At 27.4% G+C, this 27,735-nt stretch overlaps 2 protein-coding genes across 2 annotated transcripts in view; both read left to right on the top strand.

The window, feature by feature from the left end:
* LOC101240164 (von Willebrand factor D and EGF domain-containing protein) overlaps positions 1 to 8,668 on the top strand; it is a 65,056-nt gene extending 56,388 nt beyond the window's left edge. The window contains exons 16-21 of the mRNA XM_065795821.1: positions 3,429 to 3,565; positions 6,650 to 6,913; positions 7,037 to 7,151; positions 7,629 to 7,998; positions 8,126 to 8,166; positions 8,240 to 8,668. Of these exons, the coding sequence (XP_065651893.1) occupies positions 3,429 to 3,565; positions 6,650 to 6,913; positions 7,037 to 7,151; positions 7,629 to 7,998; positions 8,126 to 8,166; positions 8,240 to 8,565 (1,253 nt within the window). The 3' untranslated portion in view covers positions 8,566 to 8,668. The remainder of the gene's footprint in view (positions 1 to 3,428; positions 3,566 to 6,649; positions 6,914 to 7,036; positions 7,152 to 7,628; positions 7,999 to 8,125; positions 8,167 to 8,239) is intronic.
* Positions 8,669 to 24,623: 15,955 nt separating this feature from the next.
* The window catches only part of LOC100208378 (von Willebrand factor D and EGF domain-containing protein), a 111,441-nt gene continuing 108,329 nt past the window's right edge, over positions 24,624 to 27,735 (top strand). The window contains exon 1 of the mRNA XM_065795827.1: positions 24,624 to 24,855. Within this exon, the coding sequence (XP_065651899.1) occupies positions 24,765 to 24,855 (91 nt within the window). The 5' untranslated portion in view covers positions 24,624 to 24,764. The remainder of the gene's footprint in view (positions 24,856 to 27,735) is intronic.

Below are 27,735 nucleotides of genomic sequence, written 5' to 3' on the forward strand. Positions count from 1 at the left end.
TTGCATTTATATTTTTTTTTATTAATTTGGCATTTGTAAATAATAAAGAAAAATTTTATAAAAATTTATGTATATTTAATTATCTTCTTTTATGGTTTACTTAAATATACCATAATTGATGTTTCATTGCTAGTTTCATTTTTTATTTTTTTTATTTTTCGGTTTACTTCACCAGCAAATTTAGTTAACCAGATTTTTTTTAAACTCTTTTAATAAAAAAACGTTTATAACTTATTTTAAAAGACATTATTTAATAATATGAAAAGGTTTTTGTAATTTTCCTAACTTCAGATAAATAGTAAAAATGTAAATAAAGAGTTTTTGAATAACAAGAATAGATTTAAAAAACAATTTATTAGAGATACTGAAAAATCTAAACTGAAAAAACTGAGGTCAATTAAAAAAAAAAAAATTTTTAAACTTTTGAATGATCTTGCTTGTTCATGACAACGGTTTTTTACACTTTAAAAATAAATAGACCAACTAGTTTCATTTCTTTGTCATGCATACTAATTATATTTTCTACTTGTCTAGTGTGGCACTTTAAATCTGAGCCTGGTATAGTTTTTTTTTTTTTTTTTTTTCTTAAGTTTTAAACCAATTAGGAATTTTTTGTTATATGCAGTGCCATCAGGCTGGCTAACACTAGCCCTTGGAATTAGAAAAAATAAGTTCACCTATAAATTGCCAACCTTAATCTGTGAGGTTGGCAGAAAAAATGTAAAACAAAGGTTTGACCATAAAATATAGAAACGATGTCAGTTATTTCTTGCAAACCTCAATTGCTTTTAGATAAGCAGTTAGGTCAGCATTGCTAAATGCCGAATCAAAGAGTTGCTAACATTCTGCATAAGATATTTTTGGGTTACATTACATTACACTAAATATTAACAGACATGTGTTTTTTAAGTAATTATAAACGGCTAGACAAAAGAACCTAAATATACAACAGTTATACCTCTTCGCACTAAATCCTGTCAAACCTCTGCAAAGTACATTGCTTGGCTGGCGTTGCTTGGTTAGCAATCTTGCTTTATACTTTTCTTTTTTTTTTTCTTATAAAATTTTAGTTATAAAATATAGCAGGCTAGAATAACAGTATCTCTACACATGCTGCAAGTTACTTGCTTGACTAGTTTAACATCCTAGCACTTCACACACTGCAAGTCACAACACTTAATTGGCTATTTTAATGACCTAGCTCTACACTATTGGTTATGAATTATAGACACTAATTTTTTCTTTAAATAAGCTTAACAGCATAATTAAGAAAAATGGAATTTATAATAATAAAATTGCATTTATTAATTTTTTTAATAAAAAATGTGGTGTTTAACGGTAAATTAATATTTGTTAATAAATTAAGTATATTCTTTAATAAAACAATCTTTGTATATCATTTATTAAATCATTCAAAAGTTATTTTATTTCGTTAATAAAACTTTTGGGAATTTAAATTGGAATAATTGAAACAATATTTTAAGCTTTGAGATTAAAAATTTCTAAGTAACATAGTTATACAACCAATTTTCAATTTTAAACTGTTAGGCCCTAAAGGAGCTAATTTGTTTAAAATCTCAACAGGAAAGGCACCTAAATAAGTATCGACCTCTGCCCATAGACTTTCAAGCACTTCTTTATTGATTGATAATAAATACACATTAGTGGGTGTTAAAATCACATGTTTAGAATAACATTGTTCAGCATCTCCAAATGTCTTACCAAAAATTAGTCATTTTCTATATTTATGCACTGATGGGGTAATTCAATGTATCCTTTAAAAGAATTTTTGACAGGTTATGTTCCACTACCAAGTTTTAATAGCCATGGTGAAAATTCTTCTTCCCCATCATGTACTCTCATATTTTTAGTTAATTGCCACTGTAAAGAACATTTTATACACAAGTCTACAATTTAGGCTGGTTGCCTTCTTTTCGCAACAGGCAGTATATGCCTAAAGTCACACCAAAAAGAATGACTCTTCCTTTGAACGAAAATTTATTGTCGTAAATATCTTTTAACAACCTATCAATTGCGTTTAAGGCATTTTTAGGTATCATGTATGTTTCATAAAAAAAAAAACAAAGATAGTTGTCATAAAAAAATGTCCATTAATAGACATTAATGTCTATTAATGGACACTCTTCTTCCCAATATTGGCATTTATCCAATATTGGGAAGTTTGAATAAGCCATATTATGTAGATCTATTTGTAAGAAGAGTTGTTGCTGTGCTAGTCCATGCAGTTGTAGCAGATTTAAAACCCTTATTGTGTTAGCAATAAAATAATTGTATGTAAAATTTTTCTACTACCAGATAATCCATCCATAAAAATAACTGCTGCTTTTTAACTGTTCTGTTTTGCTCTGCCCACTTACAAAATGTAAAAATTTTGCTATTCTAGAGTTTCGTTAATTTTTTTTTTTTTTTTGTTTTTTTATATAATATTAATGAATTTTAAGAAGTTTATAAAAAACAGTGTTAACTATGATTAATTTATCCACACCTAGTATTTGTTTCTTAAGTGTCCCTATATGCCCTGCTTTACCCTACTTCTTGCTATACAATGAATTCTCCTTTGTCTAGCAGTATTTTTTACAATTTGTTGATGATTAATTTCATCTCACTCTATCTCATTAACTTTGATTTTGATTATTATCAACTTACCATAATATCCTCTTGTCAACATTATATCCTTTTGTCAACAAATAAGTCTTTTAGTTAGTTTTTCAAGTTTAATACTTAAATAAAATTCCAACTTAAAATAAAACTAAAAATTGAATTTAATTAAATTAGAATCAGCTTTAATGTCTAAAAATGTTATTCTTATGAACTATTCTAATAGCAAAAAAGAGTGATAAAGCGAATTGAAGTATTTTAAAAACACTTCAGCTTTTTCCAATTGCTTTAAAGAATAAAATGAAACTTGCTTAGCTAGTTGCCTAATTTTTAAGAATCTGAAAACAGACTAAGTAAACAGAGAAAATATAACGGCATCTAATACAATGTGGTAAACATATGATAAATATAAATATAAAAAACAATCAACAACAAAGTGTTTATTTATTAAAAGTGCTAATTAAGCAAATTAAATTAAACAAAGAATAACATTGATTCTCCTTAAAAGCTAAGAAAGAATTATCAGCTTTAACTTGCTTTATACTAACCTCTAACCTTGCTTGAAAGAACAAATGAATTTTAAGAAATGCATTTAAAAACCTAGAAACTTCTTAAAAATGGCTTAATTCAACCTCAAGCAGCAAAGGAAAGACACTATAATTAAAATACTACTAGGTTTATTTATAAAAAAATTAAATTCAGTGCTTCCTGGGACATGGTGGGATTGAACTCTGTCTTCTTGCTTATGAAGCGAACAACTCATCTATGCAACTACAGCAATTTTAACTAATGTTTTTGAATTTTTTTAGGGCAATCTCCACTTTTATTTAGCATACCAAACTCAGGACTCTGCGATATTCGAGATCAAGATTGTATTCGTACTCGTGTGACAGGAATGGACTTTGTTGATTCAAATTCTCTTTCATGCAAGATGACAGAAATGAAGGTGAATAAAATATATATTTATATTAATGTATAAAATGCATTAATATATAAATAAAGTATTTATATAGTAATGTATAAAATTTATATCAAAGGGCATTATAATGCAATAACAATCTAGCATTATAATGCAATAACAATTGATATATATATACAAATGTGTTTTCTAGAATAGTAATTGATTTTTGCCATGAAATAATTTTTTTTTTTTTTAATTTTTTTTTTTAGTATTTCTTCTTTATTCAAAAAAAAAACTTTCCTGCAAAGAATTTTATCAGTTTTAAAGATTCCTCAGTTTTCCCAAAATATTAATCATTCTATTACTTTATCTGCTGGTGAAACTCTTTGATCCACACTTAATGTTTTTTTTTCTTTACTTTGATCCACACTTAATGTTTTTTTCTTTACTTTGACCCACACTTAATGTTTTCAATCTATTGTTTTGACTAATGGTGGTGAATCCATATTTAATAAAAGATTTGAAATCCATACTTTTGTATACTGTTCTTTACTGTTGTAAGTAAAGTTGAAGAGTATTAATACATTTATAATAAATCTTCATATTATTTTGCATTTCCATCTTTCAAAGATAAGAGTTAAATAACTGTGAATTACTCAATGTTTTTATTATGTATTTGACATGTGATTAATGGATGTAAGTTAATATGAAAGTTGCTACAGTTTAAATAAAGCATAATTATCAACTCTCTCTCTCTCTCTCTCTCTCTCTCTCTCTCTCTCTCTCTCTCTCTCTCTCTCTCTCTCTCTCTCTCTCTCTATATATATATATATATATATATATATATATATATATATATATATATATATATATATATATATATATATATATATATATATATATATATAAATATATATATATATATATATATATATATATATATATAAATATATATATATATATATATATAATATATATATATATATATATATATATATATATATATATATATATATATATATATATATATATATATATATATATATATATATATATATATAATTAGATTTTTGCTTCACTACCTTTAGCATATGTTGAACAACCCAATATTGGTGTACTTCTCGTGAAATAAATACAACGTTGGACTTTTTCTTTAACAAATAAAACGCTGATTTTTTAATATAATAATTCAAATTGTCAATAAAATTTTTAATGATTTAATGAGTTAACTCAATAGATTATTATTACAATTAAATTGATTAAGTTTAAAACTAATAAAATCAAAAACCACAGAATCAAGTACTTTTTCCAGTAGTAATAGTAATAACTTTTTAGTTGTACAGGATACAGGTCTGATTAAAGTCATAAAATGACAATAGGCAACTATCTATTGAGGTGTGAACATTCGTTTGGTTGATTGATTAACAATTCATTTTTTCATTGATGAGTGTGTTTCCTTGGTTGGCAACACAATTACTAAATACTTCTTATTTTGCAACTTTTTAGTTTTTTAATTTTGAACAAGATGTTTGCATATGGTTAGTACTTTTGTAGCTCTACTTTTTATTTTCTGCATGATAATTTTTTTTTTTTTTGTAAGATGACCAAACACAGATTACATATTCCAGTTTAAGTCTGATGTATGTTTTGTACAACTTTGTCCATAACACTAAATTCTGAGAGCTCAGTTTTTTATTAAAAATTCCCATGATGCTTAATTACAGTTATTCAGTTACTTTTACTTAAGAATTATATATCATTTAAGATTTTATATTTAAAAAAAAATATTTTATCATATTAAATATCTAAATTTTGAATATCAGCAACACAAACGTATTTAGCATTTTCAAATATTTGTTTTATATGCTAATATAAAGTATATAGAAAGATGTTTTTGCAATTGTTTGGTTGATTTCTTCATTTGTCTCTTTTCAAAGTTACTAAATGGTATGCTAAATTCCAGTCAATGACAGTTGTTGTTTTTATGAGGAAAACGTAGTATTTTTTTTTTTTTTAAATAGAAACCAACAATAAGACAGCAATAGTTTCCATTAGAACTCCTGTTAGTGGAGTTCATGATGTTGTTTATCTTACAAAAATAAATTTAAAACAAAATTGTAAACATTTTAATGTTTCCATACGGAAGCACTTTATTTAAATCTAACTGTTTTCCTATTTATAGCATGCATAATAATATAAGTAATAATTTGTTTTATTTTGGGAACAATTTTTTTTCTCCAAAAGAATTATAATTGACTTTTTGGAATTTAGTCATGTAGACTCAGCTTAAGTCAAGTCAAAACTCCATGAGTTTAAGTTTTTTTAAAAATCTTAAAAATATACCACTTTTTTTTCAAAATTTTCAAAGTTTCATATATATAAGCTGACTGCATAATCATATCATAAGATGACTACATGCTAAGTCTCTAAGTACAATAATGTAAAATCTTGAGAAGTTCTGATAAGACTGTTTCTATCTCTTGTCAAAACTTCAGTTTAAATAAAATTGATGACAGTTTTACAGTGGTGTAGATATTTTTTACCATCAAAAAGGTAAAAGTGCACAATATCACAGTTTAAAAATTTTGTAGTCAGTGCTTTGATAAAATGTAGTAAGTAGAAAATGTAATATAGAATGTAAAGAGTGAGAAAAGAAGTAGTTTTGTATAAGTAAGAATGACATCATAGAGAATGAGATAAGAATTACCTAAAACATGTTTACTATTGTAAAAAGAAAAACCCAAAGTATTTGTTTATTTAACTCCTGAATAATGGTGAATTATTTGTAAACCTTGGTAGTTAAAACTATTTAAAAATATTGTTCATATGCAACAATATTAAAGGTGTTGGAGTTAGAGATAATGATGATGGTGATGATGATGATGATGATGAAGATGATGATGATGATGATAATGATGATGATGATGATGATGATGATGATGATGATGATGATGATGATGATGATGATGATGATGATGATGATGATGATGATGATGATGATGATGATGATGATGATGATGATGATGATGATGATGATGATGATGATGATGATGATGATGATGATGATGATGATGATGATACTGATTAAAAAAAAGTTTGAAAAATTTTTTTTATGTTTGTTTGTTTAAGATTTCAGAACATCCTCCCGAGAAAATAGGAAAAGTATTCATTAATAAAGGACAGCTTTTGAGTTTTGCTGAAATAAGTTGTCATCTACCAAAAGTTCCTGTTAGTATTAAATACTCCTCTATTCAACCAGGAAAATTTGCAGGAGGGTATGCAATCAGTGTCTCAAACGATAATCAAAATTTCAGTGACAATGAAGTTTTCTTTCTTGTTTATGACTCAAAATGCATGGAGTGTAATACGAAAGATATCATATGCAAATGGAAGGTAACATAAAACTATTGTAAAGATTTTTTTGTTTTGAATATTGTTTCTGGCTTATAAATTTACTATATTTTTTTAATGATTTTACTTATATCAAATCTGAGTTTAAACATAACACATTTTTAGAACAACAGTTGCAAAATTAATGATTATTGTTTTGCTGAAAATGATCCTAATCCGAAACAATGGTGTGAAGTTTGTTATCCAATCATGAGCCGAACATCTTTCTCCAAAAGAACGAGTGAGCATATTTTTGTTATAATAAGAAGTATTTTTTATGTTAACTAATTTTTTATTTTTTGCTGTAACTAATTTACATTTAATACTGTAAATTAATTTATTGATATAATTATGCATAATTTTATTTTTGTTATCATTTCTCTACTCGAGAAGAAAATTTTTTTTTTTAATTTGAATATTTAAAATTGAAAGTTTTTATAATATTAGATATATTTTTTATAATATTAAATGTATTTTTAATATTAAATATATTTTTAATATTAAATATATTTTTAAAAGAAATAAAATAATTGTATTAAAAAAAATTGGTTTTGAAATATTTGATAAAATATAAAGAATATTCGGATAAAAATTTGTTATTTTATGTAAAAAAAAACTGTAATAAAAAAGTAAGTTCTTACTTTTTATTTAATTCTTACCTTTATCTTTTCACTCATTTTTTCTACTTTACTTTATGTTTGTACATTTTATTTTTAAGATAACATTCCTCCATCAATTGATAAATTTACATCAAAGCAATATACGTTTAAAGGTCAGGAATGGAGTTTTAAGATACCAGCTTTTGATCCTGAAAATCAGCCTTTAGTATATTCATTTATAGGGGAAAGTTATGGAATGAAAGTTTCATCTTCTGGAAACTTAACTTGGACTCCTGATAAAATTGGAAAATACTATTTTACTATCAAAGTCACTGACCCATGTGGTTTGTCTGATTTTGCTAATTTTGAAGTTGAGATAATGCAATGTCTTTGTGAAGGTAAAAATGATGGTTATTGTATTTGGCAAGGAGAGCCAGGAAATAATACATTTTCAGTGTGCCAATGCCCTCATGGATGCACAGGAGAATTGTATGTTTTTTTTTATTTTTAAGTTCATAGCTGCGATAGCGATAATCAATTTACCATTAAATTCTTCATGATAATTGTATATTATTGATTTTTTTTTTTCAAATTTTTTTTTTAATTCCTTTTTTAGATGTACTCAGACAATAGATGGGTTAGTTTGCAAAATCAGAAGTAAGTTTAATTTGGTTTTTAATTTTAGTTAACAATTAATTTTTATATTTTATCTATTTTTCTTTATATTTAGTTAAAACGGACCAACACAGAAAATGGGGAGATATTTCTGAAACCATTCTAGCCGTTATAATTGCAGTTTTGGTTTTTCTCTTTGTAATACTTGTAGCAACAACATACGTTTTAGTTTCGTTAAAAAAACGCAATAAAAAGCTGAATGTGCATAACTTTGTTAATTTTTTTTCTTTATCAAATAAAATCGATTCAAATAAATGCAAAGGTACTTTCAATAACGAATCTGGCGGTAAAGCTACTGTAGATTTTGATGAATCTTATATAAACAAAGGTTTCGTGAAAAAAGAAGTAAACACTATAGAAAAGAAAATATTGTCTACTTAACATTAACGATCGGACTATAAAATGTAATATATTTTTTTAATCTTTTTAAAAAAGTGTAAATATTGAACAAATTTATGATAAATTTAGTACTAAAATAAACAAATGTTTTTATTAAAACATCTATCCTGTGGAAATATATTAACTTCATGTTTAAGGTCTGCGTCCCTTCTTTTTTTATTCCCTACTGCAACATTGTTATGTTTTTTTAAGTTTAAATATATTAATAAATTTTTATTTTAAACAGATTGTTTTTATAAATGATTTTATTTGAGAAGGCAGAAATGAGCAAGGAGGCATTTATAGTTTTAAGTCCTTATAGTCACAATTCATTTTTATGACTTCGATTATTCTAATGCAAGTTTTTTATTCATATTACATTCTGATTTTTCGTTTTAATAAAAATGCAAGTTAATATTAATGATTATTATAGAAATTTTTTAAGGTAATTTTGTTTTTAAAATTTATTTCAATTTTAGGAGCTTATATACAAGTCATCTTTATTTATAGTCGTTATAACAATTTTTTATTACCAGATTTTGCAGGGCAAATTGTTTTTTTTTGTTTTTGCTAACAAGTACACATTATCTTACCTTCCTTTTTATTGTGGAAATCATAATTACAATAAATTGAAAAGTTTACATTAGGCAGCCATGGTGCATTGGTTAGAGTTTTGGGTCAGAACCAAGAGGTGCCTTCTCTAGTTAGATAAGCGAGCATGATAAGGAAGGACGTGAACTTCCTGGTTAAATTCTCTTCTGCATTGCTCTATTATCGTTAGGTTTTCCTGGATCACCTTAATAACTTAAAAAAAAAGTTAAAGGTTTTTTGCAATTTTTTTTTTTTCAAAATTTGGGTTTTTCTTTACAAATAGTAATGTTCCCAGAAATCGAATTGAACAGATATTTTTATTGGTAGATCACAATGAATTGGTAAAAATTGCTCAAACAACGTCGTTTGGTTGCTAGAGTCGCTTGTTATTGTATATTTCCTTTAGACTTGACAGCTTAAGATAATGCAGCTTAAAACTAATGAGATTAGGCATTTTTATATCATAATTATAAAAATATGGTATTTGAAAACTGCATTATTTTCTATTGTTACACTAATTGCTTGATTAAACGCTTTCTCTCAAAAAAGCAAGTATTCTCGAAAAAGCGCCTCTTCAATACATGTTTAATGTTAATAAAACTAGCAAAAAACAATCAATCTTGCTGTTCAAGATTGCATCCAAAATATAAGTTGTAATATCTGAGCTATTGAATTACTTAAAAACATTTATCTTGTATCTAGTATATCATTTGTGAGGTCAAGAAATTCATTTCCGAACAGCCGTGGCGCAGTGGTTAGAGTTCTGGCTTAGAACCCAGAGGTCAGAGGTTTGACACCAACTCTAGCCCAACAACCAATATTGGTATGGAAAGAGGCGTGAACTTCCTGTAAAATGCTCTACCGCGGTGCACTGTGATAAGACCGTAAGGACTTATCACAGTGCATGGCGGCAAAAAAAATCAATCTTTTATTAAAGCTGTCAAACTGTTAAATAACAAAATTGAAATTAAACGCGAAAAATGTACTAAATTTTCTGGTGCACTGTTTGTTGAAAGTTAATCATAGAGAAACCATTGTGGTCAAATTGAAACAATAATATCTTCTGCAATAGGTGTTTTGTTTAAATCGAGATTTTGTCTCAATAAAAAATTAGCCCAGTCAAATTAGATTTTTACTCATAAAAAATAGGAGTAGGCGAAAAATTCATGGAAATGTTCTACATGTATTCCTGATTCATATAATAAAAATCGTCAAAAAATTGGAGTAGAGCTTTATCTGAAATCCAAGATGGCATTTAAAATAAAAATTGTAATAACTGAGCTTGTAAATAACTTAAAAACATGTATCTTGTGTCTAGTATTTCATTTGTGGGTTTAAGAAATTCATTTTTGATATTTTTAGTTTTATGGAAAAAAAATGGTCGTAAGCTTGTTAATCGGTTTGAAATACAACTTTTGCGCCTATTATTATGTTCTTCAGGTCAAAGAATTCGTTTTTCACAACTTTATTTTCGTGAAGCAACAAAATTGTGGTCAATATCTAAAATGGCTGCCCAAATTAAACTATGAAATGTTGTATATCGCTTAGTAAAACAATTCTTTTGTCTTGCAATATGTTATTGAGGAAACAAGCATGTAGCGTGTCGATTATGATTTTTAGTATAGTTATTATTCATAGTTATTACAAGGGTATACCAGTCTTTCACAAATTTGCTTTGAAGTAAATGCCATTGTATGTACAAATATTAAATAAAGAACCCGGAAGTTTTACAATATATCAAATTGTGAAATATATAGTGGTAGCTAAACTACGCGTTTGTGAAAATGTTACAAAATTGTCATAATTATACTATATCAATATTTAATATATTTCATTGTAAATTTTTCATATTTGCTCTTCATCTGAGCTATTGACATCTCCATTTCTGTCATTGTCATCATCTTTATCTTCCTCAAATGTGTCAGCATCATTCAAGTTTCCAAGATTTAAGCAATCCACTCCATGACATGACCCACACATTGATGAGCAGTTCAAACCACCTAAATACAATTAAAGTAGTTAAAAGTCGTTTTTAATCATTACAAATCAATTACTATAGAAATGGATTATTTTTATAGAAATTTTTGTGTTATTTAAATTGTTACTATTGTTATATAAATTATAAGGCTACATTTACCTTTTTTACATTCGCAAATCCTAATGCATCCAATTTTGAGGTTGCAGCTCATAAAATGTAACTAATTTTTCGGAGCTGGCGGTTGAAGGTTTGATGTTGGTAAGAGATTTAATCCTTTCATTCTCCAACTCCATTTCAGGTGATCTTTCGGTGTGTTAAATACATCAACAACTTTGCATAATTTTTGCACATTGTTGTGCAACAATTTGAAGACTTTCTTTTTGCCTTGACAGTAAAGAAGTGATATTGAATAACATCGAGACATTGCATGTCAAAACGACAACTGAGGAATCACTTCATGTTGGGATGCATAAAATGGTTCATGGTCTTTTATTCATTCAATAAAGATATCGGTATTGCAAATAATACGCATTTGCCTCGCTTCACGGAATTCAACGTGTTGCTCTGACATTTCAAAAGTGACACCGCTAAATAATATAAATGAGATAATTGCATAATTTATTGAAATACAAATTTTTTTTTAATTAAGTTGACGACCTTGCTTTCTTTTAATAACTCTCTTCTTTCGAAAACTGTACCAGACAGGCTACCAAACCGTGCTTGAGCATATTACGCTACCAACCTGTGCTTGAACTACCTCACCCCATTCGTTATTCTGCATTTAAGCTAACACTAGCACCAAATTTTTTTATGGATATAATTGGCAATAAAAAGTTTGGTGCTATGACATGACCGTATTGTTTGCCACTTCTCATACGGCTTCTAACTTTCGTCTTTTAAATTTGCAGATTTTCCGCAGAATAAAAAATTTAATTTGAAATCAAACTTTTTTTAACGTTTTTGGAACATTTTCTAATGAAACACTTTCCTCTGAATTGGATAAGGTAATTCGTTGAATACTTTTAACATTTGTATAGTTTTTGCGGCAACGAACGTGAACACGGATTGTCTTATATTTTCTCATTTTGTCAAACTTGCCATCATTTCGTATTTTACAGCAACTTATCAGGTTTTCCAAATCTAAAAAATAATAAATTTATAGCCAGACGTTATTTTTTAGTTTGTATATTCGTAAATGGCATACAAAAACATGATTAAATGACAAATCGAAGACCTAGTATTACAATTATGTTTGTGAAAAAGCATGGAAGGCTTACGTACCTCTTTAAACAAGTACTATTTCAACACAAAATATAAATTAACCGCACAATAAGCATAATTCGTCTACTACGTCCATTATGATTAAATCAATTAATTTTTTTTTTTAATTTTGAAAAAAGTAGAACTCATCTGAGAACAAACTCCACTCATAGGCAGATAAGAATTACTACATTATATCATTAATATCAACATTAACTTTGATATATATATAACAATTATTATATAACAGTATAACAAATAATTTTTCATCTCAAATGGATATGAACAGACACTGACAGCATTGTATATTTTTTTAGCCACTACCGTAGATTTCTTCGGCCATCTTGTTTAGCTCAAAAATAAAAAATGTTGAAAATGAATTCCTTCTCCTCAAAAACAGAATACTAGATGCAAGAATCGTATTTATAAGTCTTGAAACATTTTTCTAAGTCTTTCATTATAAAATCCGTGTCAATTCTTGCTTTTGGTGTCGTATTATAAGTTTCTTGATAAATAAACATACTTTTTACAGCTTCAGGTAATATAGTTTTTGGCTTATACTTCTTTTTTCTAGATAAATATAAGGAACTAACAATTGGGTCAAAAGTATTTATTACTTGCCTAAACACTCTCAAGCCCTTATTACAAGGGGAGAGGGAGACGTTTGTTAATTTTTGGAATGCTTTCCCTTCCACTCTAAGCTTATTAAGACTAACCCCCCCCCCCCCCAACACCACCATCACCACCACTCCTGTTTATTAGTTTTTACTTGTTTTCAACGCAAAATTTAGTTTAAATCTCAGAGCTAAAAAAATTCAGGGAAAAACGGCCTTAAAAGTTAGGAAATGATTATTTCAGTCACCAATAAAAAACTAAAACTTTTAAAAATTGTCATATTTACCTTTTTTTTTAAGACATGTGACACAGACAGTGTAAATTAAATAAAAAACCATTATCCTCCAGGGCAATGAAGAACTATAGGTAAACCTACGTAAAAATACAATTTTCTAAACAAGCACAATGTAATTTTATTTGCAGTAATCAATTATGTAAAGATTTTTGAAAGTTTAGGAACATTGTGGTGCAAAAAGAGTTGCTATCCAGTTTTGGGCAACAAACTAGCAATTTTTTTTATCAAAAATGTTACCTGTCTCTGAGAATAGTCTCATTTTAAATTTGTTATTTAAATTTTAAATAGTTAAAAAATTTAGGATGCCTTTTACAGTAAATATTTCAATTTTAAGCTAAGCGGAAAAATAGAAAACAGAGAACTAATTTCAAATATAAATATTATGAAGCTAAAAACTTTCAATAAATCAAATTATAAGAAACAAATAAAAACAACATATTAGATTTAGATGAAACAAGAATCGATCTAATGAAATAGGTTATACATATATTATATGTTAAAAGTATATATTACATAGCCACGATGCTGAAGTGCAGGCTTTCACTTTTAATCTTGAAGGTAAAAAGTTACATAATTATATATTTTGTTCCGGCCGGAATTTATTAACAATTCCGGTACACCTCTAATTTATTTTTAAACTATAAAACTTAAATGAATATATAAATCCTATTGAAATTATGATAAAACAGCTGTTTTATGCGTAATTGGTAAATATATTAGTTTGGATTTATAAATTGAAATTTTTTATAAAAAGTACTTATATTGTAACATGGCGTCAGGTTTAGAATAAAAATAAATTCCCACTCCCCTCCTTTTATTAGGCCTCCCCTCCTTCCCCTGTTCATTAGATCTGACCAAAATTCCTACCTCCTTTTTATTCTAACCCCTGCCCCTCCTCCTTCTTTGTATTAAGGACTCGAGAGTACATTAAATGAGTAAGATTCTCTTGAATTTTTAACTGCCACGGTTTTCACGATTTTTATATAATTCACGATCGATGTATAACTTTTTTCTACACTCTGTTTCTACATTCTTTGTCTAATGAATCACCTGGGAGAGGTGTTGTATTATTATGATATTAGCACAATGTGCACGGGTTTTGTGAATTAAGGCAGGAACTTTATACCAAATACCATAAGAGTCTGAGAAAATTTTTACAATAGTTTGAAAACTTAGTAGAATCAGCAGAGTTATTGCAATTGATAGGAATAAGAATGTTGTAAATCTTATTATTATACTTCTATATATACTTCACTTAACACTGCTGGATTTGAAAATGACTTACGACAGACATTGTTTCCTGTTCCTTCAGAACTTAGCATGTCACCTTGAGTTTAAATGGGTCACGCATTTTTTTTTTGAATCAACCTTTCCTCTCAACGTTAAGTACATAAATATCGATAAACTTTTTAGTTATTCTCTAAGTTTTAATTTCAATTCTAAAAGATACCTGTAGTAGGCATTCAAAAATTGGGATCCAAGCATTAAGTGGCGACACACCATAAATTAAAGTGTCTTAGGGGAGAGGGGGTTTTGTGACGACTCAAACGAAACTTGTTACTAAAGTGTTACGATGTTACGACGTGAAGGGAAGGGGGGGGGGTGAGGGGGAGGGGTCTAAAATGCGAGGTAATTTGTGGACATATGATAATGAACAGAGCGGCATTTTAACATTTGATAATAAATCAGCGTCACTGTTATTAGCTTTATCAATCTTCTTGTTATATTGTATCTGTCTCTATGTTCCTTCCAAGGCCCCACTAACTTTAAAGAACCATATATTCTTGCTGTTTGTTATGTTTTTTTTTGGTGCTTTAAAATATTTTTATTATTTATTTTTGTTTATTTTTACAATAATATCTGTTGTATGTTTCATTAGTGTTTTCAATTTTACTCTAACATAAAAGTTATTTACTCATAACTCTAATGACTTTCTCATCAATCTTAATGTTTCAGAAACATTCTTCTTTAGTATGTTGTCCTGGTTTATTACTAATTTCTCTAGAATTTTGAGCACATTTTTTAATTTTTAGTGCTAAGCCATCAAGGCAATCATTTTTATGAAGCTTAAGTCAAATGTTTCTGCAATATTTCTCCCACTTAGCTCAACAATTTTATTCCAAATATTTTCATTCAAATTAATTTTGGTTCTTATATGGTTGATTAAAGCTCTAACATTTTTAGAATTAGTATTATTTCTGTAAAAGTGAGCGATAATTTCTCGTTTTGTAGGATTATATAATTCAGCCCTTTTGAACTAATACTTTTCAGTTTAAATTTTAAATTGAAATAGAAATTTCATGTTAGCCAAATTTATATAAAGATGAAATTACCAATTTACTACATATTTTCCTAGCTAATTATTAATATTTACCTAATTACAAGTTAATTTACATGATAGTGAAATATCTAGTTTCCTAACTGGTGATCATTTATTTAATGCATTAAAAATTTATCTAATTGCATTTTTCAAACAAAAAATACATTAAAAAATAAAAAGTATGCATACTTCAATGAAAGTTCTCAGAATGGAAAAAAAACATTAATGCTAATGTGTAAACAAAATTTGTGTAGTGATTAAGTAATAAACATCTCCTCAGAGTTGCGTCTATTATTACTGGCGTTTCAATGAGAATCAACACTTATAACTAGTTTATCCCGTCAGACAAACGTCATCGCCACTAATGCTTTACCGCGCGACTTACGCCTTTGCCATACTGCAGTAATAAGGGATACACTACAAATAGCCAAAACCCAACCATACCCAAATTTGTAAAACACTAATATTTTTTTGATGATATGATATAAAAAGTGTTGATCTACTGCACAATATAAATAAAAATAATTAAATAAATCACTTACCAAACCACCGGTAGAAAAACAAAGTACAATAAATTAAAATTAAAATAAAAACGCCAGAAACAAAACTAAAACAACTAGAGCGTGCAAACAAAAAATACTAATAAATTTTCACCTAAGATCATTTAAACCACATTGGTACTTCCAGCACCAATGAACCAAAAACAATCAAATGGCAATATACCCTATTAAAAACCCTTTTAAAATTAAATAAAACGCATTAGTCTTCAAAAAAACTCTAACGCAGTCATAGATACTTCATTCGAATTTTGTGAACCAATCTAAAGTATAAGAAAATGAAACAACCCGCGCAACTTACAATCATAACTAAAAATCGAGTAATATATGAAAGTAGAAAAAAATAAATATATATCGCCAGCAAAAATGTAAAGATTTAAACATGTAGTGAAGGATGTAAGAAACTCTCCGAATAATAATAAAAGACGAAAATTGTGCATGTGAAAAGTAAAACAAAGCTGAGTAATGAATGTAAGATAATATAGCATAAAAGTTCCTTGATAATGGTAATAATGTGAAAATCAGCGGATAAATAATTCATTAAAAAATATTGTAATAAGATTAACTAAATACTAAAATAAGAGCAAATAAATTTTAGCCAAATAAGTGGTTAAAAAATTATTTTTGGGTGATATAACAGTAATATGTCGTGATATAAAAACGATGTACGAAGCGGGAAAAAATATAGTTTAGAAGTAAAGCTTTCCCTACGGTCCGAATTAAAAGTAACTTTGAGACCATATCTAAATCGAAATTTCCAAAAAGTAAAGCTTTCTACTCGTATATTCAATACAATAAAACTTTTTGTTCTTCTAATTTTATTTTTATCTACAATAATTCTGTTACATAATTGGTTACAATACCGAAATCTTGCAAAAAACTTAAGGCAATAGCTGCTGGCATTATTTTTCATTCAATTCGCATAGGGCGTGGTAGCTTAGTTACTTTAAATTCTTCTAATTTTTCATCGATGACTTCTTCAATGGCGGCAGAGGCATCACTATCTAACTCATTTTGCTTTTTTGTTTTAATGTTTTGAACATGATTAATGCAAAAATAAATTACAAGCCGGGAAAGTTCTTTTGCGTTACACAAAGACACAAACTTCGTATTGTGTCTTTGTGTAATTTTTTTGTTTTTTTTTTACGTCAACATTTTCGATCTTCAACGCTCTATTTGAACTTTTCTTTCGCATTTTATGGCAATTTTTTACGATAATTTTTTAATGACAATTTTTTGCAACAATTTTATGAAATCCTGAAGGATTTCATAAAATTGTCATAACTGTTATGGTATCCATTTATTAACTAGACGACTCTAAAATATGTTACTGTGGGTATTGAAGCTTTATCAAACACAGATTATACTTGTTGCGCAACACTATTTGAAACATAAGAAACTCTAACACACGCTCTCCTTTTTGATCATTAATCGGAACTAAAAAATATATATTTTTGGGGACAATTGCAAAGTTAAACTTTTCCATCAGAATTTTGGTTTGAAAATTTTTTGTTTTGTTTTTACGCGACAATATGAGATTGATCTATAGACTTAATAGCATTTAGGCATATAAAGTTTTTGTAAAACTCGGTCCCTTTATATTTTTATAACATTAAATGGACATTTTTGAGAACATGAAAAAAATTGCGTTTTCGGGAACAAAGAGAAAAATGTGTATTTTAGTTTACTAAAAAGTTAGCGATTCCTATTTAAATACTGCTTTAAAAAAGCGAATCACAGATACCAACTAGAGATCACTATTTTGAGCGCCTGTCTTTAAGTGCTTTGAAAGCAAGATTAAATGTTTTTTAATCTTGCTTTTCACTTTTTAACACATAATTAAGTTTGCCTAATTTAATATTCGGGGAAAGGGATTAACTGTGTTCTGTGACTAAAGCATAACATGTAATCCGCATTTTAATAATACTTTAATTTTCTGCTTCAATTTCATTAAAAAAGACACGCAAAAAGTGCGTGTTTTATGGGTTATGCAAAAAAATGTGGAATTTTAAAGACGAACTGAAAAACAAAATTACATTTTAAAAAAAAACATTAAGTTTTGTTTTATTTTAGTTATTTAGTTATAAGACCGTAAAGACTTATTGGAGCGTCAAAAAGTCTAAACGGTCTTATCGAAGAGTACCTCGAAATAGCATGTAACTAAGTAGTTCACACCTTCTTACTTACCAATGGGGGATATATGGTCAGAGTACGGCTTCTCTATTGTATTTATAAACTCTACTACTATTTAAGGATCTGCAAAACGTGCTAAGTTACAAAAATAAAAATTTTAAGTTAACTAAGCTATTTCCACATTTTGTATTCTGAAATCTATCATGTAATTAAATATTAAACCAATTAAAAAATATTTTGGTCCTAAAAATGGGCAAAGAAAACAACAACTTCCTTTGATGTGCAACTTTGAGTAGTTTAGTTTTCGTTGTGTTCTCAAAATCAGTTTACTAATACTTAGCGCGTTTTGCAAACGGCCTCCTCATTAAATATTGATTCAAAAATGTCTTTTATTGTTCTCTGTGGTATAACAATAAGGCATAACATGTAGTCTGTTTTTTTACAAATGTAATTGAATACATTAATCTTGTTATAGCAAAAAAAAATTGTGTATTTTTGAGGATAAGCAAAAAAAGTGCTTTTTCGCGGGCAAACTAAAAAAAGAAAAAATTTAGAATATTTAGCATCGATTCAAAAATGACTTTAATTAAAAGTGTTTATGCGTTTGAAATCTAAATCCAAAAAATGCTGGATCCCCTCTGGTTACATGTTATGCCATAGTCAACGACCACAGTTAATCCTTGTCCCCGAAAATAAACATTTTTTTGCATGTCTCTCTAATGGAAGTATTTAGTAATTAAAGTATAAAACTACAGTATCAATGAAATAGTTAAATTATTACGGTAGCTGATTCACAAGTGTAGAACTGTTTTCTGATATTTTTTGCAACTTTATTTTTAAGACAAGTGCTTTAAATTTCAACTATGTGGAAAGAGAGCAGAATAAAATTTCAGCCGTCATTTCATTTTTTTTTCTTTTTTTTTTTTTTTGCATGTCCCCGAAAATGTCCAAGTTTATGAGTATTTCAAAAAAATAGAAATAGCTTCCTTTTTTGTAAATAAACTCTCGATTCTTTGGTTTGCAAAAAATAAAGTCTTTTTTGAATCAATGCAAATATAAATAAATCTTTGCCCTCTTGAATTTATTATTTTCGTTTGTCCCTAAAAATAAAAAACTTTAATGAAAAGGTTTAAATATGTAACTGTCACAAAGATATACATTTTAACAAATACTTTATAGATATAAGAGTCATGTTTGATACCTTCCATAGGTTAGGGACTTTGCCTTCAATCAGTGATTTTTGTGAAAATCATAGCTAATGGCATGGCTATCGCAGTAGCACTGTGTCGAAGAACATGTAAATGAACTTCATCATAGCTTTTTGACTTTGTTTTAATATTTTAATTGTTCCGAGAATAGAACCTTGTGGAACACCACAGGTTATGCTCAGGGGTTCACTTTGCTGACCATCATTACTATACACAAGTTGTTTTCGATTTGTTAAATAGCTTTTAAACCATTTTAAAATTTTATTGTTTAAGCCATAATGTTTAATTTTTTTGATTAAAATTCGGTGATCGACCGTATCAAAAGCTTTTGATAGGTCAATAAAAACACCTAGTGTATATTGAGATTTTTCAAAAGATTCAGAGATGTTATGTATAAATTGAATAATGGCATGTTCAGTTGAACTTCCTTTTCTGAAACCATACTGATTGTCATGAAATAAGTTGTTGTAATTAAAATAATTGTATACTCTGTTGAAGATAATTCTTTCTAAAATTTTAGAAAATATAGAAAGAACAGAGATAGGACGATAGTTACTGATATTGGATCTGTCGCCTTCTTTATGGATAGGGGTATCCCTGGCAAGTTTTAAACGTTCAGGAAAAATACCTTGATGAATTGATGCTCTGAAAATTTTAAAAAGAACATTTTTTAATTGTTCGTAGCAATCTATAACAATATTCCCGTTTATTTCATCTGCACCAGGTGCTTTATTTTTTTTTAAGGATTTGAAAGCTTTTTCAAACTCATCAAATGATAGTTCTGCAGATAATTCTTCAGACCAAATATCTTTATTAATAGGTACCAAAAATTGGAATCCTATTGCAATCTTATAGGTCCTATAGAATTGCTATAGGACTTATACAATTTCTATAGTATCCTATGGGTTCTATAGGAATTTTATTGTAATCTCATAGGTTCTATACGATTGATATATGTATCCTATAGGTTCTATAAAATTTATATAGGACATACGGCATACCTTTTTGATTTTTATTATTCTAAATATTTCTTTTGAGGTTCTATAGGATCAAATAGAAAGGATAAAACTGCTACAATGTTAATAGTGTAATCCTATATAAATCATATCCCAGTGGGAAATGAGCAAGCGACTAGCTTGTCGCTTGCTATGTGAAAAAGACGCGTTTAAAAAGTATAAAATACGTAGTAATACGTATTTTAGTGTCACCGAGCTATATTTTTTCCACCGGGATAATTTCTACAAGATTTATGGGACTTTTAAATAAATAAACTAATATCCTGAAGAAAGAAATTGTATTTAACAATTCCTATTAGATTTTAAAGCCTTTATAAATGTAAAATGAGCACCCTTGGCGCAACGGTAGCACACTTGCATCGCACATTATTTTTGTGAATAGCAGATGTTTTTTTTAGTGACGAGGTGGCATTATAAGCTAGAGGGCGTACACATGTAGTTTAGTTTGATCCAATTATATATTATATAACTAGATAACTTCAATCGGAAAAATCAAGCTGCTTTTTGTTTTTTTTACAAATGGCGGATTAAATTTGTTAACGAACATTTTTAACTTTTCTTTTTTTAAATGAAGTAAATTTATTTTGAATTTAAATACTATTTATATAAAAGTGTTAAGCGGAAATTATAATACTTGTAAAATAATATTTTATGATTCCTTAATTTATTTTCGATTAAAAAGGGATTAAAGTTTTGAACAGAAAAGTAAAACGACAGACATTTTTGAAGCGTTTTTATGAATTAAAAAACTTTTTAATAAACGTAGGTTCATAAAAAAACGTTTATAAGTATTTTATAGTTATTAAAATTTGTTTTAAAATTATCTTTGATTTATTGGAAACTTTTGACTTGCATTTTTAACTTTTATTCCACACTTTGGCTTCAGCTTTTGCATTTTTTACAAATGGCTGACTATTGTTATAAACAAAAAAAAAGCGGCTTCATTTTTTGTCCAATAAAATCCCGCAAGTTAGACATCTAGTTTATATTATATATCATTGGTTCGGTTATAAATTTAAGATTTAAAATAACCAATAGCGCTTCGATAAGCTTGGCATTTTGCCAAGGTATGACTTTAAAAAATAGGGCATGACTTTAAAAAATAATAATGGTTAAATTAACTTTAGTCTTTATAAAATAATGTTACTTTCGTAAAGTGTATATAAGACTTTAGTACTCAGTTGAAATATAAATTGAAATTTATTTAATAACAGTTTCTATCTCTGAAATAAAAAAATATTATTGTCTTTATTTATTAAATGTATCTGAAACATCAGCTTGTATTGGAAAAAGAAAATTAGAAAAGAAGTTCAAACCGGTTAAGCATATAATTGATGAAATTCATTTTAAAGCAAATAAGGTGTGAATTTATATAATAATAATGATAAAAGTAAAAATAATAATAACAATTTAATAAGTAGCAGTAATAATGACAATATAATGAATATATATATATATATATATATATATATATATATATATATATATATATATATATATATATATATATATATATATATATATATATATATATATATATAATCATTAACTATTAATATAAAAAGTTGAAATGTTTTAATCTGAATGTAAGAAAAAATAAGAAATATGCTTATTTTATCTTAATAAACACCAATTTAATATTTATTTTTTAGGTGAATATAGTGAAAAAATATCTAGTTCACTCGTTATCACAATCAGTACGCTGCAATTAATTAAAGAAGTGGTTGGCAAGCTGTCGAAGATTTGACAATTTAGGTTTTTATTTAAGGTTAAGATTTGTTCAGAAAAGCAATTACTGCAAAGTGCAATGATGGAAGCAAAATTGCAAAACAAAGCATTGATGTTTTTAAAAAAACTATTGTTGATTAGGGTTTCCAAAAATTCGCAGCCATAAAAAACTGCGGTTTCGGTTTTTCATTTAAAAAAACCCACGGTTAGTCGTGGTTTTCATTTTCTTGTTAAATAATAAAACTTGAATTGATAAGTAGATTTGGGCAAGTGTGTGATGCTATCTTTATTGAGAAGCGCGTTAATTCATTCTTAAAGGAAAAAGGTGAACTTTCTAATGTTGTACATGGTGCTTCAGCTAGTAGTGGTTCCTTATCATTAGAAGTAAATCCAAAAAGCCAAAATGGAAGATTTCCAGCAAAATTTAAAGTATTTAAGTAGTAAAGACACTTTAACAACTGCATAACATTTCCATTATTTCTTTCGTTGACGCGCTTTTTAAATTTTAATGCAATAAAGATGCGGTTGATGCATGAATTCAAGAGCAGTATCTGCTGCCGATAACGTTACACCTTCTCTGCTAAGGAATTCCACAGCTAGTTTTGCTGGCTCTATAGCGACATGTAATAAAGTTAATGACTCAAAATCTAGCTTTATAAATGCATCAAGAGCATTTAATTTAGTAAATGTCTGGAGTAAACATTTCTCCGTTTTTAACAAAGGCGCATTTATTGAAAAAAGTGAATTCCAACGATGACAATTGGTGGTGGATTTGAACTGCTGCTTGATTCTCCAGTCAAAGGATGTTGATAGTAACTCCATAACTAAATCCATGATTCCGCAAAGTAGTTGTGGATCCACCGGAGCATGATACAACAGAACCGCATCTATTACAGATGCCTTCAACATCTCAAGAATTCAGAATTTTAAGCCGGGCAGCAAATTTCCAAACTGATGACATTGTTTATCTGGAAGATAAATATAATTACATAAAATTTTTTAATTGATATAAACGTTATCGTGATTTATTTTTATTACATACCTTTTTTAGGAATAAAAATCTTTAATATAAAGGCCATCTTGTTTGAGTATTCGAATGCTTTATATTCGAATATATTTGCGTGTTTTATTCAATATTCGAACATTTTATTTGGAATACATAAATAATTTTGAAATTGAAAAGACGCGTTAAGCTTCCAGCAAAATATAATCTAAATATACAAAATAAAAGTTTTATTACTTACAAACTTATTTTTTATACCTTTCTTTAACAAAGCAAACTAAAACCTCTCTATCGTAAACAGAAGCATGCTATACGAGTAATTAATTTTAAAAATTAAAAAGAACACACAAAGCCTCTTTTTGAACAGATGTCTTTACTAACATTGTTTGAACTAAATATATATAATGTTCTAAGTCTTAATTTTCTATAGTCTTTATAAACAAAAGCCAGAGTATAAATACCTGTTGCGCACAAATAGTACTCTTTTAGAGCCTTCATGCAAAACTAAGCTTGAGCAATTTAAAATTACTTATTGTGCACCTCATATCTGGAATAAGTTTTTATTACTTAATCAAAATATTATTAACCTTGAAAACTTAAATGGCTTTAAAAAGCTATAAAAAAGAGTATTTTAAATTATAAAAATTTCCTGCGTTCTTCTTACAGCTCGTATTACAGAAGTTTGTTTATTATTTATGTTTGTGATTTTTTATATTTACAAGTATATTCAATCTTAACGAATCTTTATTATGTAGTCACGAAAATGTATACTATGGATCAAAAATAAATAAAAAATAAATAAATAAAATAAATAAACATTCAAAAGACATTATACAAAAAACCCGTCTATACCGTTTTTGAAAACCGACGTTTTCATTTATATCGGTTTTGAAAAAAAACAGCGGTTTTCGGTTATCGGATAAAACCGATTGGAAACCCTAGCTGCTATTTTTTTGGTGTTTTTTTCATGGCTTTTGAGTGCAGCTGAGCCATGAGCGAATTTTGGTTTGTAAACGTTAATTAATATTTTAATTCATATTATAACTGCGGGTTTAGATTAAATTTAATGATAAAAAATGACAAAACTTTCCGCTGATCAGTATTACCCATATCAACGTAAAGCAAACAAAAGAAGTTGAATCAAAACGACTGTTATATTATTTGAGAATATTTCGTATTAGTAAAATTATTGATTAGATATTGGACAAAAAAGAAACAATTTAAATGGCATTAAAAAAAATTAAAAAAAAAAGAAAAGAAATATAAGAAAACTTTTAATATTAATAGTTACAAAATATTAATGTGTAAGTAAATAGTCATTTTTATTTACCTAAGTTTATTTGACTTCTACAGTTTCACTTTCAGTTTTCATTTCATTCACAAATTTAAAATTACGCAATTTTTTTAATGCATTTTCTAGTCATTATTGTTTGTTCTCAAAATATCAATATATAGTAATACAAAGATATTTAAAAAAATTTAAAAATAATTTAAAAAAATGTCGTCTAAAACGTTGCATTTATTTTTGCTCGTTAGTTTAAAATGGTGTTTTGGTTTTGCTTTTACAAGTAATAATAATAAATCATCAGGTATATGTTCGTATTTTTTATTTATTTAGTAAACACATAAACTGATGCATATAAATAACATAGGATGAAAAAAAAGCGGCTTACCTAGTCTGAGAGGCGATTCAACTTTCTAATTTAAAATAGATTCTCAAATCAACTTTTATAAGAATTCACTACTCAAGTCTAAAAGCAAAGCTATTATATATACTTTTTTTGTTACTAAAGACTTACTATGTTGTGACAAGGGTAGCGGTGGATGGGCAGGAGAGAGTCAAAAACGTTCAAAAATTGCGTGAGGTAATTTATGGACAACCCTTAATCCAGTTTTCTTGAGAAATTATTGCTAAATTATAAAATTTATCGATATTTGTTAAACATTGTCATATTTTACTTTTAACACATGCGCAAATTAATTGCTAAAAATACAAATACAAATATCAAAACTTATATTTTAAGAACACGTGACCGACAGATCTACGTTTTGTAATAAAGACTGAAAAGTTCTTAGCGAATGTTTCTATTACAAGTAGGAACAATGGTTACCTATGTTATTTGACCATGTTGTATTTGGCTGTAAACAGGAAACAAAGGTGTTTAAAATACCGGCTAAAGTTTGTCAAATTATAAAGACTAATTTTCTTATAACTTTCTTCGCAGCAGTATTAGAAGTCATGCCATCCATTACCAGAAGCTTTGCAAGGTGGCAACCCAAAGACAGTTTTAAACTTTAAAAAGTTGAAACTGTACTTACTTACAGTATAAATACGGATATTAAAAAAGAATACTAAAACAATAAAAATCAGGACAGCGTCCCAAAAAGAGTCTTTAAATCTCCGTTTTTACTTGGTCTCTGGTTGCCAGGAGTTCTAAAAATGTGATTTACGATCTGCAATAACAAGAAAATTTATGAGATTCAGTGACTTGAAACTTATTGTCTTTTTGCTTGGAGTTTCAAAGTTCTGGAGTTCGGGTGTAAAAATTGATTGTTCCTCAAACCTAAACTTTTTAATTTTTATTAAAATTAGTCCAAAGCTTCTTTACATTTTTGGTGCACCCGTATACAAAAAACCTGAAAAAATTAATTTTTTTCTGACTTTCATATCTGGATTTCTTTTGAGACTCCACGTCCCTGATAAAAATAAATGTAAAAGGTTGATTTGTATTTGATCAATTATTGTTTATTTCAGTCGATGCATGTCACTATAAATATACTTAAAGTAGTACAACTAATGGCATAAACTATGTACAAAATAGTAAATTAAAATTAAAATACATTATAATTAAAGGAAATTAAAAATAAAAAATTAGTTTGTTACAGCAAAAATAAAAAGCAAGCTGTGTAATTAAAAAAAAAAAAAGGATTAGGAAAAATTAGATTTAGCATCATTTCGCTTTAAAAACATGCTACCTTTCAGTACACATACTATACTGACAACATAAGTTTTATTATTTTTTGCACGGTATTAAAATATGATCAATTCAGTTTTGATATACTGTTTTTTATCATCTTGGAAGACAATTTAAATTGTGCAATTTGTAAAAAAGGTAGTAAAAAAACAGTATTGTTTTCAGACGAAACGTTGGAAAAATGTTAATCAATTTTGAAATTGCAACAAAAACAAAATAAAAGAACTTTTTATATGGTAAATATACTGACAATAATCACAGAAAATGGTATTATTCATTTACAAAAATATGAACAAATATTTTACCTCTGAGCCTCAAAATATTAATAAAAACTTATAAAACAGTCAAAGAAAATAGAAAACAGTATAAGATTACTCTTGATGTATATTACACAGCCTGGTTTTTATCAGGATTTTTTTGAGCAGCCGTGTCACAGTGGTTAGAGCGCTTGCTTTAGAAGGAAGAGATCTAGGGTTCAAAGCAAGCTCTGGGCATATTTTGTGCCATCGGTAAGGAAAGAGTCGTAAAGGTCCTAGTTTAATGCTCTTTCGCAGTGCTCTGTGACAAGACGTTTTCACAAGACTTCTTGGGGCACCTAAAACAAAAAATTTAAAAAAACATCTTTGGTGTTGCAAACATTTTTTTATTAATAATTTAAGTTGACTTTTTTTAAGCAAATTTGTATTATTAAATTCTACTACTTAAAATATATATGTGGTGACAGACATAGATTGAATGAAATAGAGATTTGCGCATAAAAGTGTTGATACATTGACTGGTAGTTAAGGTTTGGACAGAGAGTCTATTTTTCTTTAATTTTTAAATTTTTTTCTGTCTCATTCCCAAATATTTTCGAAACAATTTCCTATACAATTATCACGGTTAATGCAATTATTTTTGTTGTTGTTTTTTTTAGTTTGAAAACAATAGTTATTTAAGTCAACCTTTTAAATTCATTTTTATTACAATTTTCATCTATCATACAATTTTTTAAAGTTTAAGGCAAGAGGTTAGAAGACCATGATAACTGTCTAGAAATGGACGGCGTGATTTCTAATACTCCTCTTTAGAAAGTTAAAAGAAAATTACGTTTTATAGTTTGAAAAATTTTTGCCGGTATTTTATATACATTAGGTACCTGTTACCAGCCAAAGCCACTACGATCAAAAGTACATAGTTGACCATTGTTTTATCTTATATTTGAAGCATACACTGATAATTTAGGCCTAGCGCCCACTGGCTCTAAAACTATTATTAATTTTTAACACTTCGAAGTGTTCTATTACGAGACATATTACAAATGTTTATATATAATTTTAAATATTCTCTTCCTGATGATCCAGCAATGGTGAAACTTAAAGTAGAAGATAAAAGTTAGATAAGTGATTTTTACTAATTTATATATATCTATATATATATATATATATATATATATATATATATATATATATATATATATATATATATATATATATATATATATATATATATATA

Source organism: Hydra vulgaris, chromosome 04 (assembly GCF_038396675.1).
Source record: "Hydra vulgaris chromosome 04, alternate assembly HydraT2T_AEP".
NCBI lineage: Eukaryota > Metazoa > Cnidaria > Hydrozoa > Anthoathecata > Hydridae > Hydra > Hydra vulgaris.